This window comes from Anomaloglossus baeobatrachus, chromosome 1, assembly GCF_048569485.1.
Source record: "Anomaloglossus baeobatrachus isolate aAnoBae1 chromosome 1, aAnoBae1.hap1, whole genome shotgun sequence".
Taxonomy (NCBI): domain Eukaryota; kingdom Metazoa; phylum Chordata; class Amphibia; order Anura; family Aromobatidae; genus Anomaloglossus; species Anomaloglossus baeobatrachus.
Genome location: NC_134353.1, coordinates 509,124,352 through 509,144,241, shown reverse-complemented (window position 1 = coordinate 509,144,241; position 19,890 = coordinate 509,124,352). Strand labels below are relative to the sequence as shown.

The window sequence follows — 19,890 nt, the reverse complement described above, 5'->3', positions numbered from 1 at the left end:
CCCCCCTCGCTCTTTTTTCCTCCCCCCCCCTCGCTCTTTTCCTCCCCCCCCCCTCGCTCTCTTTTCCTCCCCCCCCTTGCTCTCTCTCTCTTTTCCCTCGCTCTCTCCTGGCATAGTCAGTACAGAAATCTCTCCATCGTGGAGGGGTGAGAGGGAGTAATAAACATGGAGTCCCTACTGTGTCTGTGTATTTATTTCTAATAAAGTATTTCTCTGTGTGATGTCTTTTTTTTTTTTTAAAACCCTTTGTTGGAGATTCTTAATGGCCAGGTTAAACTTGGCCTGACATTAAGAATCTCGGGCTTTATACCAGCTGGTTAAACATAGCTGGTATTAACCCCTTATTACCCAGCGTGCCACCTGCCACCAGGGCCACTGGAAGAGTTGGATACAGCGCCAGAAGATGGCGCTTCTATGAAAGCGCCATTTTCTGGGGTGGCTGTGGACTGCAATTCGCAGCGGGGGGCCCAGAAAGTTTGGGCACCCTTCACTGCGGATTCCAATCCCCAGCTGCCTAGTTGTACCTGGCTGGACTCAAAAATTCGGCGAAGCCCATGTCATTTTTTTTTTTTAAATTATTTCATGAAATTCATGAAATAAGAAAAAAAAAAAAAGGGCTTTTCTATATTTTTGGTTCACAGCCGGGTACAAATAGGCAGCTGGGGGTTGGGGGCAGCCCGTAGCTGCCTGCTGTACCTGGCTAGCATACAAAAATATGGCGAAGCCCACGTAATTTTTTTAAAAAAGTTTTCAGGCAAAAACCTTTATAAAAAAAAAATGCTTCCCTGGATTTCTATTGCCAGTGAAAGTAACACCAAGCAGCAGGGGCTAGCAGCCAGTAGCTGCTTGGGTTACCCGTAACAATAGAAAATGCAGCGGGTGCCCACAAACAATGTGATTTTTTTTTTTATTTTTTATGAATTTTTTTAAAAAAAAAAAATCGACATGGGCTTTGCCCATCGAGCACCAGAGCATTTTACTGCTCAATTCGTCCAAAGTAATCAGATGCCAATTACTTGTTCTGTGTCCCCCTGCATCCATTGCAGCGTGTACGGGCTGTGAGGTCAGCGGAGTTCAGTCCAGCACTGGAGTCAGCTGATCTGAACTCAGCTGAACTCCAGCCTGCACACGCTGCGATGGATGCAGGGGGACATAGAACAAGTAAGGTCTAAGCCACACGGCGTGAAAAACAGTGCGAGTGGAGTGCGATCAACATCACATTCCACTCGGACCAATATTAGCGTGTCAGCGCACATGAGCGATTATTTTCTCCGCCCTAATTGGACCGAGAAAACAATCGCAGCATGCTACAACTGTAATGCAAGACTCTCTCTTTTACCCATTCAAGTGTATGTGGTGAGAGAAAAATCGCACTGCACTTGCGGTACATCGGTGGACTACGGATGAGAGAGGGAGAGAAATCCCTCCCACCCCTCCTCAGTGCTGGCCCACCCCTCGAGTGCCGGTCCGCCCCCGATGATGAGGTCTGCTCGCAGAGTTGGACCTCAGTTGCAGGGACACACGCATGACACTCAGCTCTGCTGTACTGAGCGTGAGCCGAGTGTAATGCGAGGGGATCGCAGTAATCCCAGTCTGGCCCCAGCCTAATCGGCCGACACTTAAGTCAGCTGATCTGAACTCAGCTGAACTCCTGTACACACAGCCCGCACACGGTCACATGTGACCGGCAGCAGGCAGCGACTGCTGTTAAGGCTACATTCACATGACCGTTCCGTTTTTGCGGGCCACAAAAAACGGTCCTTTTTTTTTCATGGATGCATCCTAGTGGCATCCGTGTGACATCTGCGTGCCTTTCGTTTTTTTTGCGGACCGCAAAAAACGGAAGCAGCAAGAAAGATAAATAGATGAGTAGATATAGAGATGAATAGATAGATATAGAGATAGAGGGATGAATGAATGAATGGATAGATAGATATATAGAGATAAATAAGAAATACATATATAATGTCTTACCCCCTGCATATTCTAAACTGGCACCCTTTTGTGACTTTCATGTGGCACTAAGGGGTGCTTAGCCTTGTATTTAGCCAAAAAATAAATAAATAATAAAAAAAATGACATGCGGTCCCCCTATCTTTCGTAACCAGCTAGGGTAAAGCAAACGGCTGCAGCCTGCAAACCACAAGCTGGCAGCTTCACCTTGGCTGGTAATCCAAAACAGAGGGCACCCCACGCTGTTATTTTAAATTAAATAAATAATTTAAAACAAAAAACACGGGGTCCCCCAAAATTGAATCACCAGCCAAGGTAAAGCGGACAGCTGTGGTCTAGTATTCTCAGACTAGGGAGGTTCACCGTTATTGGACACTCCCCAGCCTAAAAATAGCAGGCTGCAGCCGCCCCAGAACTAGCGCATCCATTAAATGTGCCAGTCCTGGTGCTTCGCGCCATCTCATCCCGTTGCCCTGGTGCGGTGGCAAACGGGGTAATATATGGGGTTAATACCAGATGTGTAATGTCACCTGGCATCAAGCCCTGGAGTTAGTGATGTCAGGCGTGTATCAGATATCCGACATCAACAACCCAGGCAGTAATAAAAAAAAAAAAAAGACAACAAACACATTTTTATTTGAAAAAACACTCCCCAACACATTCCCTCTTTCACCAATTTATTAGAAAGAAAAACAAATCCAGGTCTGGTGTAATCCAAGGGGGTCCCACGATGATCCATACCATAGTCAATGTCCCAGTCAATGAAGAACAGAATGTTCCCTATTTGCTGGGAGAGCCGTGCAGTGACCTGAGCTAACATCAATAGGTCAGCCCAGGTCACTGCAGGGCATGACGAGTGCTGCTATCAGGAGGTTAGCGAGGTATATTACCTGCGATGATCGCTGAACTCCTGACAGCAGCGCTGTCACAGAGTTCAATGACCGCCGCCTTCACAAACCAAGTATCGCGAGCGGCCCGTGACGTCACCACTGGTCACAGTCTCGGGTCGACAGCGAGAGGTGATGTGACAAGCAGCGGGCATAGAAGGCAGTGACGACCGCTGACGTCAGGAGGGCAGGACTTCATCACCGTAGGTAATGAAATTACTAACCTCATGACGGTAGCGCTGGTCATCCCCGCGGCTGCTGACACTGCAGTGCGGGCCGCTGCTGACACTGCTGAGCGGGCAGCCGCGTGGCTGGGGCTGGAGCGGGACACTGACTGCACGGGCACCCAACGGAAGTCACATGGAAGTGCTTCCGTGTTGCTTCCGGGAATTTTGCGGACCCATTGACTTGTATTGAGTCACGGTTCATTATTACGGAACAGAATAGGACATGTTCCATAATAACGGAGCGGACATACGGCATCCGATGTGGTTTTTTTTGTAGGATCGGATGCACATGGAAGTGCTACCGTGTACCATCCGATCCTACACAAAAGACATTGAAGAAGATGGTCCTGTCTGTGGTGCCGCAAAAAAACAGGAACTGACCAGGACAAACGGAACGGTCATGTGAATGAGCCCACCTGCAGCCATTGCAGCGTGTGCGGGCTGTGAGATAAATTCTGTGTCCCGCTGCAGAAGGATCCGGTAAAATAACGGTTGCATGCGCTGAACATTTAATCCACAGGATCCGGTCATATGCGGTTTGCGGATGATACGGACGACACACAGACTAGGCAAGAGGGAAAAAAGCAATCTCATCACCCCCTCACTTTTTTTTCCCCAATTATTTTTTTCACATGTTGCGCAGACTAATAATCATAATTTCTGTACACACACACACACTCATGCACAAACACTCACAAAAACACACACACACACACTCACACTATACACACACACACTGTATATACGCACACACACACTTTTTTCCCCTGGCTGTGCAGAGCTGGGAGCTGCTGCTGTCTGTGTGATTTCTCTCAGTGCACATCCACTGGGAAGAGGCTGGGAGGAGACTTTGGGTGGGAGCAGAGTGGGTGTATTAGGCTATGTGCGCACTAGAAATGTGAAGTTTCTCAAGAAAATTTCTTGAGAAACTTCTGCCAGTGAAAGATTTCCGGTCCTGCGGAAAAAATCCGCACCAAATCCGCATGCGTTTTTGCCGCGGATTTGCCGCGGATTTGCCGCGGATTTACCGCAGGTTTGTCCCTGCAATAAATAATAAAGATAATCGATAGACAGATAATGGATAGAGGGAAAGATGGATAGATGAATAGATAGATAGATAGAGGGATAGATAGATAGATGAATAGATAGATAGATAGAGGGATAGATAGATAGATGAATAGATAGCTAGAGGGATAGATGGATAGATAGATAGAGGGATAGATGGATAGATAGATAGAGGGATAGATGGATAGATAGATAGATAGATAGATAGATAGAGGGATAGATAGAGGGATAGATAGATAGATAGATAGATAGATAGATAGATAGATAGATGAGAAAAACCTATATAATGTTCCACCTCCCTGCATTTTCTAAGCTGGCACCCTTTAGTGACTTTCATGTGGCACTTAGGCTACTTTCACACCTCCGGTTTTTGCTATGCGGCACAATCCGGCACTTTGCATGAGAATCGCAACCGATTTTTTTTGCTGCCGGTTGCGATTTTCCTGCATAGACTTTAATTAGTGCCGCATTGTGCCGCATGGCCTTGCGTTCCGTCTGGTTCTTGCCGCATGCGGCAGATGTAGCCGATGCGGCGGCCGGATGGAACGTTGCCTGGCACGTTTTTTCGTGCGGCAAAAAAAACCGCATCGCGCCGCATTTGGCCGATGCGGCGCATTTTTCAATGCATGCCTATGGCGGCCGGATGCGGCGCGATGCGGCAATAACCGCATCCGGCCGCCGCATGCGGTTTTTGCCACTGCGCATGCTCAGTAGCATGCCGCAAGCGGCAAAAACCGGACTGGCCGCACAGGAAAAACTTATGCAAAGGATGCGGTGTTTTCACCGCATCCGTTGCATAGCTTGCACAGCCGGATTGAGCCGCACAGCTCAAGCCGGGTGTGTGAAAGTAGCCGAAAGGGTGCTTAGCCTTGTATTTAGCCATAAAATAAATAAATAATTAAAAAAAAATGACGTGAGGTCCCCCCATTTTTTGTAGCCAGCTAGGGTAAAGCAGACGGCTGCAGCCTGCAGACCACCGCTGGCAGCTTCACCTTGGCTGATAATCCAAAACAGTGGGCACCCCACGCTGTTATTTTAAATTATATAAATAATTTAAAACAAAAAATGTGGGGTCCCCCCCATATTGGATCACCAGCCAAGGTAAAGCGGACAGCTGGGGTCTGATATTCTCAGACTAGGGAGGTCCACTGTTATCGGACACTCCCCAGACTAAAAATAGCAGGCCGCAGCCGCCCCAGAAGTGGCGCATCCATTAGACGTGCCAATCCTGGCGCTTTGCCCCAGCTCATCCCGCGCCCTGGTGCGTTGGCAAACGGGGTAATATATGGGGTTGATGCCAGATGTGTAATGTCACCTGGCATCAAGCCCTGGGGTTGGTGAGGTCAGGCGTCTATCAGATACCCGACATCACCAACCCAGTCAGTAATAATTAAAAAATAGACAACAAAAAAAGTTTTATTTGAAAAAACACTCCCCAAAACATTCCCTCTTTAACCAATTTATTGAAAAGAGCACAATCAATTCCACGTCCGGCGTAATCCAATAAGGGGGGGGGGGGGGCACGGCGATCCATACCATAGTCGCTGTCCCAGTCAATGAAAAACAGAATGTTCCCCATTGGCTGGGAGAGCAATGCAGTGACCTGAGCTAACATCAATAGGTCAGCTCAGGTCACTGCAGGGGATGACGAGCGCTGCCATCAGGAGCATAGATGAGATCATTACCTTCTGTGATCATTTCCTGTACTGCTGACGTCAGCGCTGTCACTGACTTATCGCGAGAGCCCGTGACGTCACCGCTAGTGACAGTCTCGGGCCGCTCGCGAGACAGGCATAGACGGCAGTGACAGCGGTGACGTCAGGAGGCAGGAGATCGTCACAGCAGGTAATGATCTCACCTCCTGACAGCAGCGATCGTCATCCCCGCGACTCCCAGCACTGCAGGATGTCAGTGTCTGCCTGCACTGCCGCGTGACAGGCTGCTGACACTGCGGGCAGACACTGACACTGCAGTGCAGGCAGCCGCGAGGCCAGAGCAGGACACACACTGCACGGGCACCTGGAGGTCGCACGGAAGTGCTTCTGTGCGGCGTCCAGGGAGTGTGACGTGTGTTTACTCTGCTCCTCTTCCTGGCATAATGACATCGCTTCCTGCAAAACCGCAGGCAGCGATGGGCATTACCGCAGGTAAATCGCGGCTATTCCGGTGGTATACCGCACATCATTGCTACCTGCGGAATACCCCCGGAATACCGCAGGTACCTGCGGAAATTAATGGACATGCACATTTTCTCAAGAAAGTTTCTCGAGAAAATTTTCTCAAGAAATTTTCTTGAGAAAAATCCGCACAGTGCGCACAGCTATTTTTTTTTCTCATTGAATTTCATGGGAAATGTCTGCACAAAGATTGCAGACATTTCTCAAGAAATTTCCGGGGCAAATCCGCGGGAAAAACGGTCTAGTGCGCACATAGCCTTAGACACAATGGGTGTGTTAGATAAGCTAGACACCGCCCTAGAGCCACAAAGAATTCTGGGACTTGTAGGAACTGAACACAGGAAGTCAGAGGAGAGATTAACCCCATCAGAGCTGGAGCCAGCAATGACAGTGTGCTGCTAGTGCACAATAAAAGGTAATTTTGCTGAAAAAAACATAATAGATGTGTTGAGGGGCACATATTAGCAAGATTTATCAGAAAAAAAAAATCAGCTTTGGTAACTGGACAACTTCTTTAAGATATCAATTAGTCTTCATTACACCATTACCTGTGAAGTTGCCCAGAAAGCTCTCTCAAAATTAAAAACCAATTTTATTTATTATGTTGAAAAAATGTTGAAAAAATTCCAAATCACAAAAAAAACTGGTTCAAAATGTCAGGATGCTCAAAGAAAGCATGGCTCCTAAACACAGCATTAAGAATAAATCCTTACTTTTTCAAAACGGGAACATTTTAGATTAAGTGTTTTTATAGTTTGATGGTGAGTGATGGACAATTTACTTAAAGGGAACCTGTCAGGTGCAATATGCACTCAGAACCACGAGCAGCTCTGGGTGTATATTGCTAATCCCTGCCTAAAGCTGGTGTCACACATAACGACGACGACAACGACGTCGCTGCTACGTCACCATTTTCTGTGACGTTGCAGCGACGTCCCGTCGCTGTCGCTGTGTGTGACATCCAGCAACGACCTGGCCCCTGCTGTGAGGTCGCCGGTCGTTGCTGAATGTCCAGCTTCATTTTTTGGTCGTCACTCTCCCGCTGTGACACACACATCGCTGTGTGTGACAGCGAGAGAGCGACGAAATGAAGCGATCAGGAGCCGGCACTGGCAGCTGCGGTAAGCTGTAACCAGCGTAAACATCGGGTAACCAAGGGAAGACCTTTCCCTGGTTACCCGATGTTTACGCTGGTTACCAGCCTCCGCTCTTGCTGCCAGCGCCGGCTCCTGCACTGTGACATGTGGCTGCAGTATGCATCGGGTAATTAACCCGATGCATACTGTAGCAAGGAGAGCAAGGAGCCAGCGCTAAGCAGTGCGCGCGGCTCCCTGCTCTCTGAACTGTGACATGTAGCTGCAGCACACATCGGGTTAATTAACCCGATGTGTGCTGCAGGAGAGCAAGGAGCCAGCGCTAAGCGCGGCTCCCTGCTCTCTGAACTGTGACATGTAGCTGCAGCACACATCGGGTTAATTAACCCGATGTGTGCTGCAGGAGAGCAAGGAGCCAGCGCTAAGCGCGGCTCCCTGCTCTCTGAACATGTAGCACAGCGACCTTATGATCGCTGCTTCTGCTGTGTTTGACAGCTAAGCAGCGATCATAACAGCGACTTACAAGGTCGCTGTTACGTCACCGAAAATGGTGACGTAACAGCGACGTCGTTGTCGCTGTCGTTTAGTGTGACACCAGCTTAACTGTCCCTGTATACACTAGCATAGATAAAGGGATCTTTAGAAAAAGTATTTCCAAAGATCTTTTATTGTTTGCTAATGAGGAAAGCAACTAGTTGCAAGGGCGTTATTTCCCTGGCTAGTCGCCCTCCTTCACATGTAAGCACGCCCCTCTGGCTGTACTAACATGCTAATGAATGTGCAGCGTCACAGGATGATCGTACTCACCTCTCTGCTGCAATCACCTCCAATGCTGGACTTTGACTCAGTGCACATGATCCCGGACTTCCAGTCATGCGCACTACTCCAGTTTGAAGCCAGGACATGTACACGCGGCTTCATAGTACACATGACCAGAACTCTGGGGTCATGTGCACTGAACCGAAATCCAGGAGTCGGACAAGATGGCAGCAGAGAGGTGAGCGCGACCATCCCTTTAAGGCCGGAGTCACACTTGTGACAGACTCGTGCAAGTCTTGCATCACATCACCCGACATGGCCTTCAGCTCTCCTGACAGGGGCATCTCAGCTGCAAAGACATACATGCAGCTGACCCACTCCTGTCAGGAGAGTGTGTGGCCATACCGGGTGATGCGATGTGAGACTCGCACGAGTCTCTCGAAAGTGTGACTCCGGCCTTACTATACTTCTATAGACTTAAACAGTTAGGCAGGGATTAGCAATATGCACCCAGAACTGGTTGTGATTCTGGGTGTATATTGCACCTGACAGGTTCCTTTAATATAACTGTGAAACATCTTTCAATTGATGACTTTATATGTCATAAATACAGTTTTGCTATAGTTAACCCCTTTCGAACCAGGCGATTCTCCATTTTTTGAGCTTTAGTTTTTCCTCCCTTTATTCCAAGAGCCATAACTTTTATACTTTTCTGTTGTCATACAGTGGGTGCTTGTTTTTTTGCAGTACATGTTGTACTTTTGAATTACACCGTTCATTTTATTATGTGATATACTGGAAAGCAGGGAAAAAAATTTCCAAATGTGCAAATTAGCGGAAAAAGTTCAATTCTGCAATTGTTTTTTTTTGATAATTTTTATTTACAGTTTTATTTTTTCTGCAAAAATTAACTTACAATAGGATTCTCCAGGGCAGAACAGATACCAAACATGTAAAAAAATGTTTTTATTTTTATTTTTTTTAAATGGTGAAAAAAAATTCACAAATTTGTCTCCCTATTTTCCAAGAGCCATATTTGGAGCAGCACGGTGACTCAGTGGTTAGCACTGCATTCTTGCAGCGCTGGGGTCCTAGGTTCAAATCCCACCAAGGACACCATCTGCAAGGAGTTTGTATGTTCTCCCCGTTTTTGCGTGGGTTTCCTCCGGGTACTCTGGTTTCCTCCCACACTCCAAAAACATACAGATAGGGAACCTAGATTGTGAGCCCCAATGGGGACAGTGTTGCCAATGTTTGTAAAGCACTGTGGAATTAACAGCGCTATATAAATGAATAAATATTATATTATTATTTGTTTAAATTTTTGTAATCCGGAGCTATGTGAGGGCTTTTTGCGCCTCAAGACAATTTTACAAGTTTATATTTACATGTTTTTGGGATAGATAGGAAGTTTTTATGGACTGTTACAATTCTATTTTGTTTTTGTTGCGACAGATGAAAAAACGAAGTTTTAGATTTTATATTTTTATCCTTACACCAACAGTTTAATTTATTTCAGATTTTGATAAAAACATACTCTAATGCCTGCTTTACATGAGTCGACCAATTGTGCGATTTCACGATCGATCGTACCCGCCTCCGTCGTTTGTGCGTCACGGGCAAATCGCTGCCCGTGTCGCACAATGTCATGAAACCCGTCACACGTACTTACCTGCTGAGCGACCTCGCTGTGGGTGGCTAACATCCACTTCCTGAAGGGGAAGGGATGTTCGGCGTCACAGCGACGCCAAACAGCCGCCGGCCAATAGAAGCGGAGGGGCGGAGATGAGCGGGACGTAAACATCCCACCCACCACCTTCCTTCCGCATAGCTGCCGGGAGCCGCGGGACTCAGGTATGCTGTGTTCATCGTTCCCGGGTGTCACACGGAGCAATGTGTGCTGCCCCTGGTACGATGAACAACCGGCGCCATTTTAAATAATTTTTTAAAACTGAGTGTCAAGTACACGACTCACGATTTGTGAGCGATACTGCGTCGCTCGGAGGTGTCACACGAGACGACGTCGTGAACGATGCCGGATGTGCGTCACGAAAACCGTGACCCCGATGATGTATCGCACGATAGCTCGTCTCGTGTAAAGCCCGCATTACAAGCATACTATATATTTATTTATTTATTTTAATCGGAGGGGAGAAAGGGGGTGATTGACCTTAGATTTTTTTTTCATATTATTAAAACATTTTTTTTCTATTTTCCTCTGAATTTGATGGTCCCGTTAGGGGACTTGAACCTACATTCATCTTATCACTTGTGCTACATAAAGCAATGCCACAGCATTGCTGTACATAGCAAATATCATGGGCTGTATTTCACAGGAGTACTGTCAAGACATGAACTTCATGGCAATCCACAGAAATGCATAGAATGATGCGCCCCCTGCCGATGTCAGATAACAGCAGCATTTAACAGGAAGAGCTCCGCTCCACCCACGGCTGTTAGAGGCAGATGATGGCTGAATAACTGAGCCATGTGCTAAAAGAAAAAAGTCCTAATGTATTAATGATTTGCAGCCTTCTTTAACTTTTCATATATTGCCCATCAGTTGGATGTATAATGAACCAACTTGATGGGCTGATTTGATATTCATTGTAGCCAATCACAGGCATTTTCATAGTTAAACACATGCTGGTTCTTCTGGTGGATCGTACATATTTCAGATCGGCAGAGTCTGTGGCATTGTAAATGAATGCAGCTTACAAATTAAGGACACGGGGAAAACTACTATAACTGCACAGACTACTGTATAGAAATGTAACTGGGTTTCAAAATGTCTATACAGTATAGAGGAGAATAACACTGAATTTGAGCTGATAGTCTACAAAGTAGAGCCAATAATTAATTAAGTATGCAGTAAAATCAGCAGTTAGGAATTATTATGGACAACTATTAAAAAAACTGCCGAATATGCATGTGCAGACCTGTATAATGGATCCCTTCAGGGGATCAATGATTCTGACTTTTCTATCTTTACATGACGTAGCCATAAGACTTCCATCTAAATTGAAGGCCATAGAAAGAATGACATCTTTATGACACTCTATTGTCCGGACAGGACTGTATATTACTGGCTCCTCATTGTCTAGATTCCATATCATGATCTGCAAAAAAAACAAAGTATAATTAGAATGACCTACAAAGTAAACAAAAGTGTACAATTATACATTCTTAAGCTGGTGTCACACATAACGACGACGACAACGACGTCGCTGCTACGTCACCATTTTCTGTGACGTTGCAGCGACGTCCCGTCGCTGTCGCTGTGTGTGACATCCAGCAACGACCTGGCCCCTGCTGTGAGGTCGCCGGTCGTTGCTGAATGTCCAGCTTCATTTTTTGGTCGTCACTCTCCCGCTGTGACACACACATCGCTGTGTGTGACAGCGAGAGAGCGACGAAATGAAGCGATCAGGAGCCGGCACTGGCAGCTGCGGTAAGCTGTAACCAGCGTAAACATCGGGTAACCAAGGGAAGACCTTTCCCTGGTTACCCGATGTTTACGCTGGTTACCAGCCTCCGCTCTTGCTGCCAGCGCCGGCTCCTGCACTGTGACATGTGGCTGCAGTATGCATCGGGTAATTAACCCGATGCATACTGTAGCAAGGAGAGCAAGGAGCCAGCGCTAAGCAGTGTGCGCGGCTCCCTGCTCTCTGCACTGTGACATGTAGCTGCAGCACACATCGGGTTAATTAACCCGATGTGTGCTGCAGGAGAGCAAGGAGCCAGCGCTAAGCGCGGCTCCCTGCTCTCTGAACTGTGACATGTAGCTGCAGCACACATCGGGTTAATTAACCCGATGTGTGCTGCAGGAGAGCAAGGAGCCAGCGCTAAGCGCGGCTCCCTGCTCTCTGAACTGTGACATGTAGCTGCAGCACACATCGGGTTAATTAACCCGATGTGTGCTGCAGGAGAGCAAGGAGCCAGCGCTAAGCGCGGCTCCCTGCTCTCTGAACATGTAGCACAGCGACCTTATGATCGCTGCTTCTGCTGTGTTTGACAGCTAAGCAGCGATCATAACAGCGACTTACAAGGTCGCTGTTACGTCACCGAAAATGGTGACGTAACAGCGACGTCGTTGTCGCTGTCGTTTAGTGTGACACCAGCTTTAAGCTGGTGTCACACATAGCGACAGCGACAACGACATTGCTGTTACGTCACCATTTTCTGTGACGTAACAGCGACCTTGTAAGTCGCTGTTATGATCGCTGCTTAGCTGTCAAACACAGCGACGCAGCAGCGATCATAATGTCGCCACATGTGCAGAGAGCAGGGAGCCGCGCACACTGCTTAGCGCTGGCTCCTTGCTCTCCTAGCTGCAGTACACATCGGGTTAATTAACCCGATGTGTACTGCAGCTACATGTCACAGTGCAGGGAGCCGCGCACACTGCTTTGCGCTGGCTCCTTGCTCTCCTAGCTACAGTACACATAGGGTTAATTACCCGATGCGTACTGCAGCTACATGTGCACAGAGCAGGAGCCGGCACTAGCAGCAAGAGCGGCGGAGGCTGGTAAGGAAGGTAAATATCGGGTAACCAGGGAAAGGTCTTCCCTTGGTTACCCGATGTTTACAGTGGTTACAGCTTTCCGCAGCTGCCAGACGCCGGCTCCTGCTCCCTGCTCGCTTCATTTCGTCGCTCTCTCGCTGTCACACACAGCGATGTGTGCTTCACAGCGGGAGAGCGACGACGAAAAAAATGAAGCAGGACATTCAGCAATGAGCAACGACCTCACAGCAGGGGCCAGCTCGTTGCTGGATGTCACACACAGCGACAGCGACGGGAAGTCGCTGCAATGTCACAGAAAATGGTGACGTAGCAGCGACGTCGTTGTCGTCGTCGCTGTGTGTGACACCACCTTTACAAGTTATAGTCACATTTTTCTTAATGCTAAAGCTGGGTTCACACATAGCGACAGCGACAACGACGTCGCTGTTACGTCACCATTTTCTGTGAGGCAACAGCGACCTAGTAAGTCGCTGTTATGATCGCTGCTTAGCTGTCAAACACAGCAGATGCAGCAGCGATCATAACAACATGCGTCGCTGTGGAAGCCATGTTGCACTTGGTAACTAAGGTAAATATTGGGAAACCATTACCCGATATTCACCTTGGTTACCAGCGCACACGCTTAGCGCTGGCTCCCTGCTCTCCTAGCCAGGGTACACATCGGGTTAATTACCCGATGTGTACTCCGGCTACGTGTGCAGGGAGCCAGCGCTAAGCGGTGTGCTCTCACGTTGCCAGTGCCGGCTCCCTGCTCACGTAGCTGGAGTACACATCGGGTAATTAACCCGATGTGTACTCCAGCTACATGTGCAGGGAGCAGGGAGCCGGCACTGGCAGCGTGAGAGCGCGGTGCTAGTAACTAATGTAAAATATCGGGTAACCAAGAAAAGGGCTTCTTGGTTACCCGATGTTTACCTTGGTTACAGCTTACCGCAGGCTGCCAGACGCCAGCTTCTGCTCCCTGCTCGCTTCAGTTCGTTGCTGTCTCGCTGTCACACACAGCGATGTGTGCTTCACAGCGGGAGAGCGACGAGCAAAAAATGAAGCAGGACATTCAGCAACGAGCTGCGACCACACAGCAGGGGCCAGCTCGTTGCTGGATGTCACACACAGCGACAGCGATGGGATGTCGCTGCTACGTCACAGAAAATGGTGACGTAGCAGCGACGTCGATGTCGCCGTTGCTGTGTGTGACACCACCTTTAGTGTTCTGAAAACATGACTGTCCAGAACAGGGTCTGAAAGTCTTGCAGTCTGTCTACTCCACACAGCTATGCTCCTGGGAACCCATTGATGTGATAAAGTCCATTACCAGCTTTGGGCATTATTGAACTTTATTGCTCTTAAAATAATTCGTTTTTCCAATGAGAGTAAATAAGATCAGACAGGAGAAGATGGATGGATGGATGGATGGATGGATGGATGGATGGATGGATGGATGGATGGATGGATGGATGGATGGATGGATGGATGGATGGATGGATAGATAGATAGATAGATGAGACTTTTTTTCCAGAATTGTTAAAATATTTCAGAAGATTAAAATAATTCCAGTTTCTTCCTTCTACTGTTTTATGGTGTTCAAAACACTACAGAGACCTTAACCCCTTAGGCAGCACCAGGCAAAGTGCTTCCGGTGGCAGTACCAGCCACAGTACTCCCCATGACAGTCCAGCTACAGTGTCCAAATTTGTAGCTCACATGCATCGTCCAGATCCCATAGTAAATAACATAAATGTCAGGATAGCTATGCTATGATGTGAAAATACCATTGGTTCCGATAAGTTCTGAACATGTACATGGTTTCACTTCTTTTGCTTGCTTTCCTAAAGTAAATTTAATTATTCTGCTATGTTTAGTTGTTTGTAATATCAGAAACTGTTATGTGTACAATTACCTGTACCTCTTCTTTACTGACACACGTTGGTCCACAGCAAGATTAACATTTATATTTACTTTTTAGTTAGAAAAATTTAATAAGGAGATTCTAGCACCAGGGAATAATCGGTCATTTTGCTCAACCAAAAATGTATTTATCTGCATATCAGATGAAACTTCTCAAAGATCCTTAGTCCATATGGCTTACCTTGTAATCATACGCAGTGCTGAATATAATATTACTAGCTGTTGGATGCCACTCTATGAGACCAACTCTTCTGGCATGACCCACAAGTTCTTTCCGTGCATCTGTTATATTCTTTGTTACAAAAGGCTTTGGAATATCCCAGATTTTCACCTGGTGGGGAACAAGCCAATTCTATAATTCACATATTCCTTAATAATAAAGCACAATTTCACTTTTTTTATGCTCTCGTACAATTCCATCTGAGAACAATTAAAGAGAACAATTAAAGAGAACCAGGAGATCTTTACTCCAAACACGTTTTACACATTTCTTTTGAACATAGTCTAAAAACAATCGAGCAACAGAGAGAAAAGTCAAGGGATGTCTCCTCATCTGCCATGGTTTGACTGACAAGTATATCCTTTTATAGTATAGACCAGACAATAAAGACATGCTAGATGAGAAGCTGTCAGTGAGCTGACCTCCTGACACTTCATCCTGTTCCCAGCTTATTTGTAAAATATGTAAAATATACCGGTTTGTAACAAGGGAACCTGTCCCCGCTTCATGCTGATTGTGCATCAGGGAGAACAAGTTTTCTGAAAGGTTTACTTTTTATATGTAAGTGCTAGTGTGGCGCCCTGGACAAGCCAGGGGTAACAACACACACACACAAGCACAGGTAACAACACACACACACACCCACCCCCAGCAGTTCACAGCAGTCATCCCCAGTGAGACCTGATTTCTTCCTTCGGGTTCAGACAGACACACCAGGTGGGCGGAGTCAGGCAGATGGGCACGCCCACCAAGGAGTCTAGCTGGCCTGAGGCAAAAACCAGCTCAGACAAGTCCAGGCAGAGGAAGAGAGAGGAGGTCTGCAGGGAGGCAGACGCAGACTGGGGCCTAGGTTGGAGCCTAGGTCCCTCGTGTAGCCAGTGAGGCAGACGGTAGTGGCCGTCTGCAGGAGCCGGGAAGACAGTCTTGGTAGAACCGTAGGTAGCCGGGGACAGGGTAATGGCCCGTCCGGTACCGAACCGGGGAGCCAGCTGGAAACCGGAGCACAGGAGGAGCGTACAAGAAGGTGCAGGAAAGGACTTACACTACCAACCTGGGATCAGGGGAAAAACACCGCAGCCGTCTGTGGGACCCGTCCATCCAGCCGTTTGTTTTACCGGAGACATTGCATTCGTCATTGGCTGAGTGAGTACCACCGTGCCGTGTGGCACCGCGCTGCCCCCGCGACCCTGCACCTCACCAGGCCCCGTAACCCGCCTGCCATCCCTCCCTCACCGGGCCCCGGGACAACCAACCCCCCCTACCCACGGAGGGGAGAAACAACATCCAAGCTGCTCCCTGTCACCGCTCCCGGGATCCCCGTCCAGAGCAGCGGTGGTGCCACAACCTCACCACAACCGTGGGTGGCGTCAAAGACAATATCCCTAAACCAAACCACCCCCTTTCACTCACGGGCGAGGAGCGCCGCTTGAGTCCCCGGGATCCGACCCACCGCTCGAGCCACCACCGAGCAGCAGCAGCAGCCGGACCCGAGCAGTGGGTGAGCGCAGCGTCCCCTCCTCCGCCCGCGACACTAGAAAATCCTTTATATTAACGAGAGAGTAGAAGAAACTCTGCTATTACTATCGGTATCAGCAACAACAAATTGGTATATGTGATAGAGTTTTTGTTTTTAATATTTAGAGCCTAGAAGGACCTCAATTAGTCCCAAAACCTTCTTCATCTGGCTATTCAGTCATCAAATAGAGATGTTGCTCATATAATCTTTTAAAGGCCCCTTTACACACAGACTTTCTAGCGATCCCGACCTGGCCGGGATCGGTGTAAAGTCGCTGGTGAGCTGTCAAACAAGCAGATCTGGCCAACGATGCAGCAGCGATATGGACCTGCAGAACGACCTCGCTGGTCGTTGGGGACATGTCACACAGCAGGGAACGCTATAGCACGGCTACAGGCTGGGTCGCTAACAATGCTGTTATAACGGTGTCAAACACACCGATACATGCTGCGCAGCGGGAAACAAAGGACCAAAAAATGGTCCTGAAAGATTTGTAGCGATCAACGACCTCACAGCGGGGGTCAGGTCGCTGATGCGTGTCACACACTGCAATGTCACTGGGGAGGTCGCTATTATGTCACAAAAACGGTGACGTTACAGCGATATCGCTAGCAATGTTGCAGTGTGTAAAGGGGCCTTTAGTCATTGTAGAAGGTAAAAGTCTTCTCCTTTGCCCTCAATAATACTCAGGCATTATCTATTATGCAAACGCGCCTACACACACAATTTTGAAATTGCAACATAAAGAAGGAAAAGTTATGGCATTATGGCAATTACAGGTTCAATAGACGTTAATTTTATGCAAATGATGAAAAAAAATGGTAAAAAAATAAAAATTCTAAATATAATTGCACTACATGCAGAAATACTTGCGCTTACACACCTTAGCATGTCATCATTAAGGTTATTAATAATGTCTAAGGCTAGTTTCAAACATCCGGCTTTTCGCTGGATTTGGTGCACTCCAGTACAGTGTATGACAACATGTGACCGGAGCTTGTCACGCTGCCATTGTAGTGTATACACTGTACAGGAGTGCACCGAATGCGAAAATACCGGATGTGTGAAACTAGCCTTAGGAATGATCTGCCACACTGCTCTCGGACACACAAATCATCAAAATCTGCTGCTGGCAGCTCCCTTTGGAATTGTTGAGCAAAGATATTCTGATGTGCTTGATGGGAGCATGTTTAGGTCACGCAGGCTTTTCAATTCAGCATATGAAGTTGATTTTGGCAGCAGATTACTCCGCTCTCTCCACTGAGAAGACAAGACGAGCCAAGCGTTCTTTGGTATAATGGAGTGGGGAGAGCTAGGTCGCAGCTGAATTCCAGCTTGAAAGTGTCAATACATTGAATGATTATTCTTAGTATTCCTTCAGTTTTAGGTTCTATAGCAATAACTGCCCAATGTTATGGAAAGATCAATGATAAATCAATTCTTCATCAATTGTATTGCTATTCTAAGATGCATGATTAGTAATTATGGCCATGCATTGCACAACAGCTAAATGCTACAATTCTATACCACAAAAAGTACTGCTAACAAGAAAAATATCATCGCTCAACCTCTAAATAGCCCCCTACCTTGACTAAATAATACAACAAAAAAGAGTGACCAAACAATAGCATCATAAAATATTAAATTAAACACCATATTTATGCTACATAAAAAATAACTATGTGCAACTTGAGAATTGGACAAATAAGCACAATCACTGATTAAACACAGTTAAAAGGCAGATAATGAGCATTTAGTTCCAACAACTTATAGGTGATATCTTCTCTGATTGTAGCTTTCCATCTGACCCAGAGAATGATTTCTTCCAGTTAAGACACCCAATTAAAGTGAACCTGTCAGGTGCAATATGCACCCAGAACCACAAGCAGTTCTGAGTGCATATTGCTAATCCCTGCCTGACAGGTCCCTTTAAAAGCGGCCGTCCACCTTGGGACTGAAAAGTGACAATACAGTTCACACATACATTCACCCTACCTGGTGCGCTATGTTTATGTTCTACAGCCTCATCTATTCAGTTCAGCATTTAATTTCTCAAGCTTCCAATAAGGCCACCACAGTGGCAGGTGTAGCAGTATAAGTCTAAAGCACACCTCCTTTTCTTGTGGAATAGGAAAATCAGCAATGATGAGTTGAAAGAGGACATCTTGGAAGCAGGAGGAAAATCAAACCAATCGGAGCTGAGAAACCAGTAGTAAGGCAAAACAAGGCAAAAGGAAGGGTTTCAGCCTATTTACTTACAAGTCTATCAGATCTCTTTTACTGTACCGAAGAGATTATAATTAATATTAACACAATTGTTCGATCTACATAAAGGATCATGTTATTTTGCCGCACGTCCCACTCCCATATCGGCGGTCACTGTGATTGGCTATTCGCCAACCACAGAAATTTAAATTATTTTCCAATAAAAATGACCATAAAACATTGATGTCCAGTGGTGATCGGCGCTGTGACAGCACCAATCCTATGCTGCTGACAGGATACTATAGTGTCAGTGCCCCTGGCACAGATTTGAGCAGCTGGTGATGTCCGACCGAGCAAACGCTATGCAAGAAGTCCGTTTAACCTGTCAAGCATATGAGCCGCTGCCAACTTGCAGAGATTTGTGTTGCCAAAGAATGTGCCATAACTGCTCCGCTAAACTGAAAAAATGTGTGCTACATCTGCGCCACTGTGAGAAATGATCTATGATAAAGAAGTCAAGGACACACAGATGAAGATATACACAGTATATTCACCAAATTTCAAAGCTATCCCGCTTCTTCTTCAGGTTACTCCTGAAGAAGCTGGATAGCTATGAAATGTGTCAAAGGAACCCCATGTCCCTCACCTGTGTGTCCTTGACTCCTTTATCGTGGATCATTTCTCACAGTGGCGCAAATATAGCACACATTTTTCCGGTTTAACTCTTCATCTCCTTGTGTGTCTGCAACAGCTGATGTTTCACACCCATAGTGTTGTGTATCACACAACTTTATCAGGTGAGCACACTATTGAACCAGTTAAAACCCTATTTGTGCTTTTGCACCCCCATTGTCTTCATCATTGCTGAGCTATTGCTGATAATCAGAGAATTGCTTAAGTGTTCCTGCTCCTTACCTCATTGTAATCTCCCCTCTTTTCATCCATTCAACCCCATGCCCAATGCTCCTCCTGCCACCAAGTGCTGATCAGTGATGGAAGTCACTGATCGCATTCATGCAAAATTTTTTCAGTTTTTCCCTTATTCATTTATTTTTCCTCAACACTATTTTTGTACAGCATGTCCTGTAGCTTTTGATCGGTGTCTGTGATACCTTTTTTTTTTTTTAATTTCTGTAACATAGTGGGTTTTTTTCTAGCAATTTCATCAGTACCCCTTCTGTTGGCCACAGTGCTTTGATCAACATTTTGTCACTTTTTTTTTTTTTTTTACACCATTCGGGGGGGGGGGTGCCCTAACAAAAAAAAAAAAGATATATTATATATATGTCGCGGGCGGGGAGGGCGCTGTGCTCACCACGCTCGGGTCCGGCGCTGCTACTGCTGCTGCTCGGTGGCT

At 46.8% G+C, this 19,890-nt stretch overlaps 1 protein-coding gene across 1 annotated transcript in view; it reads right to left on the bottom strand.

The window, feature by feature from the left end:
• Positions 1-19,890, bottom strand: part of CORO2A (coronin 2A) — a 287,230-nt gene that overhangs the window by 61,151 nt on the left and 206,189 nt on the right. Inside the window, exons 4-5 of the mRNA XM_075316071.1 lie at positions 14,774-14,923; positions 11,102-11,281 (exon numbers count right to left, since the gene is read on the bottom strand). Of these exons, the coding sequence (XP_075172186.1) occupies positions 11,102-11,281; positions 14,774-14,923 (330 nt within the window). The remainder of the gene's footprint in view (positions 1-11,101; positions 11,282-14,773; positions 14,924-19,890) is intronic.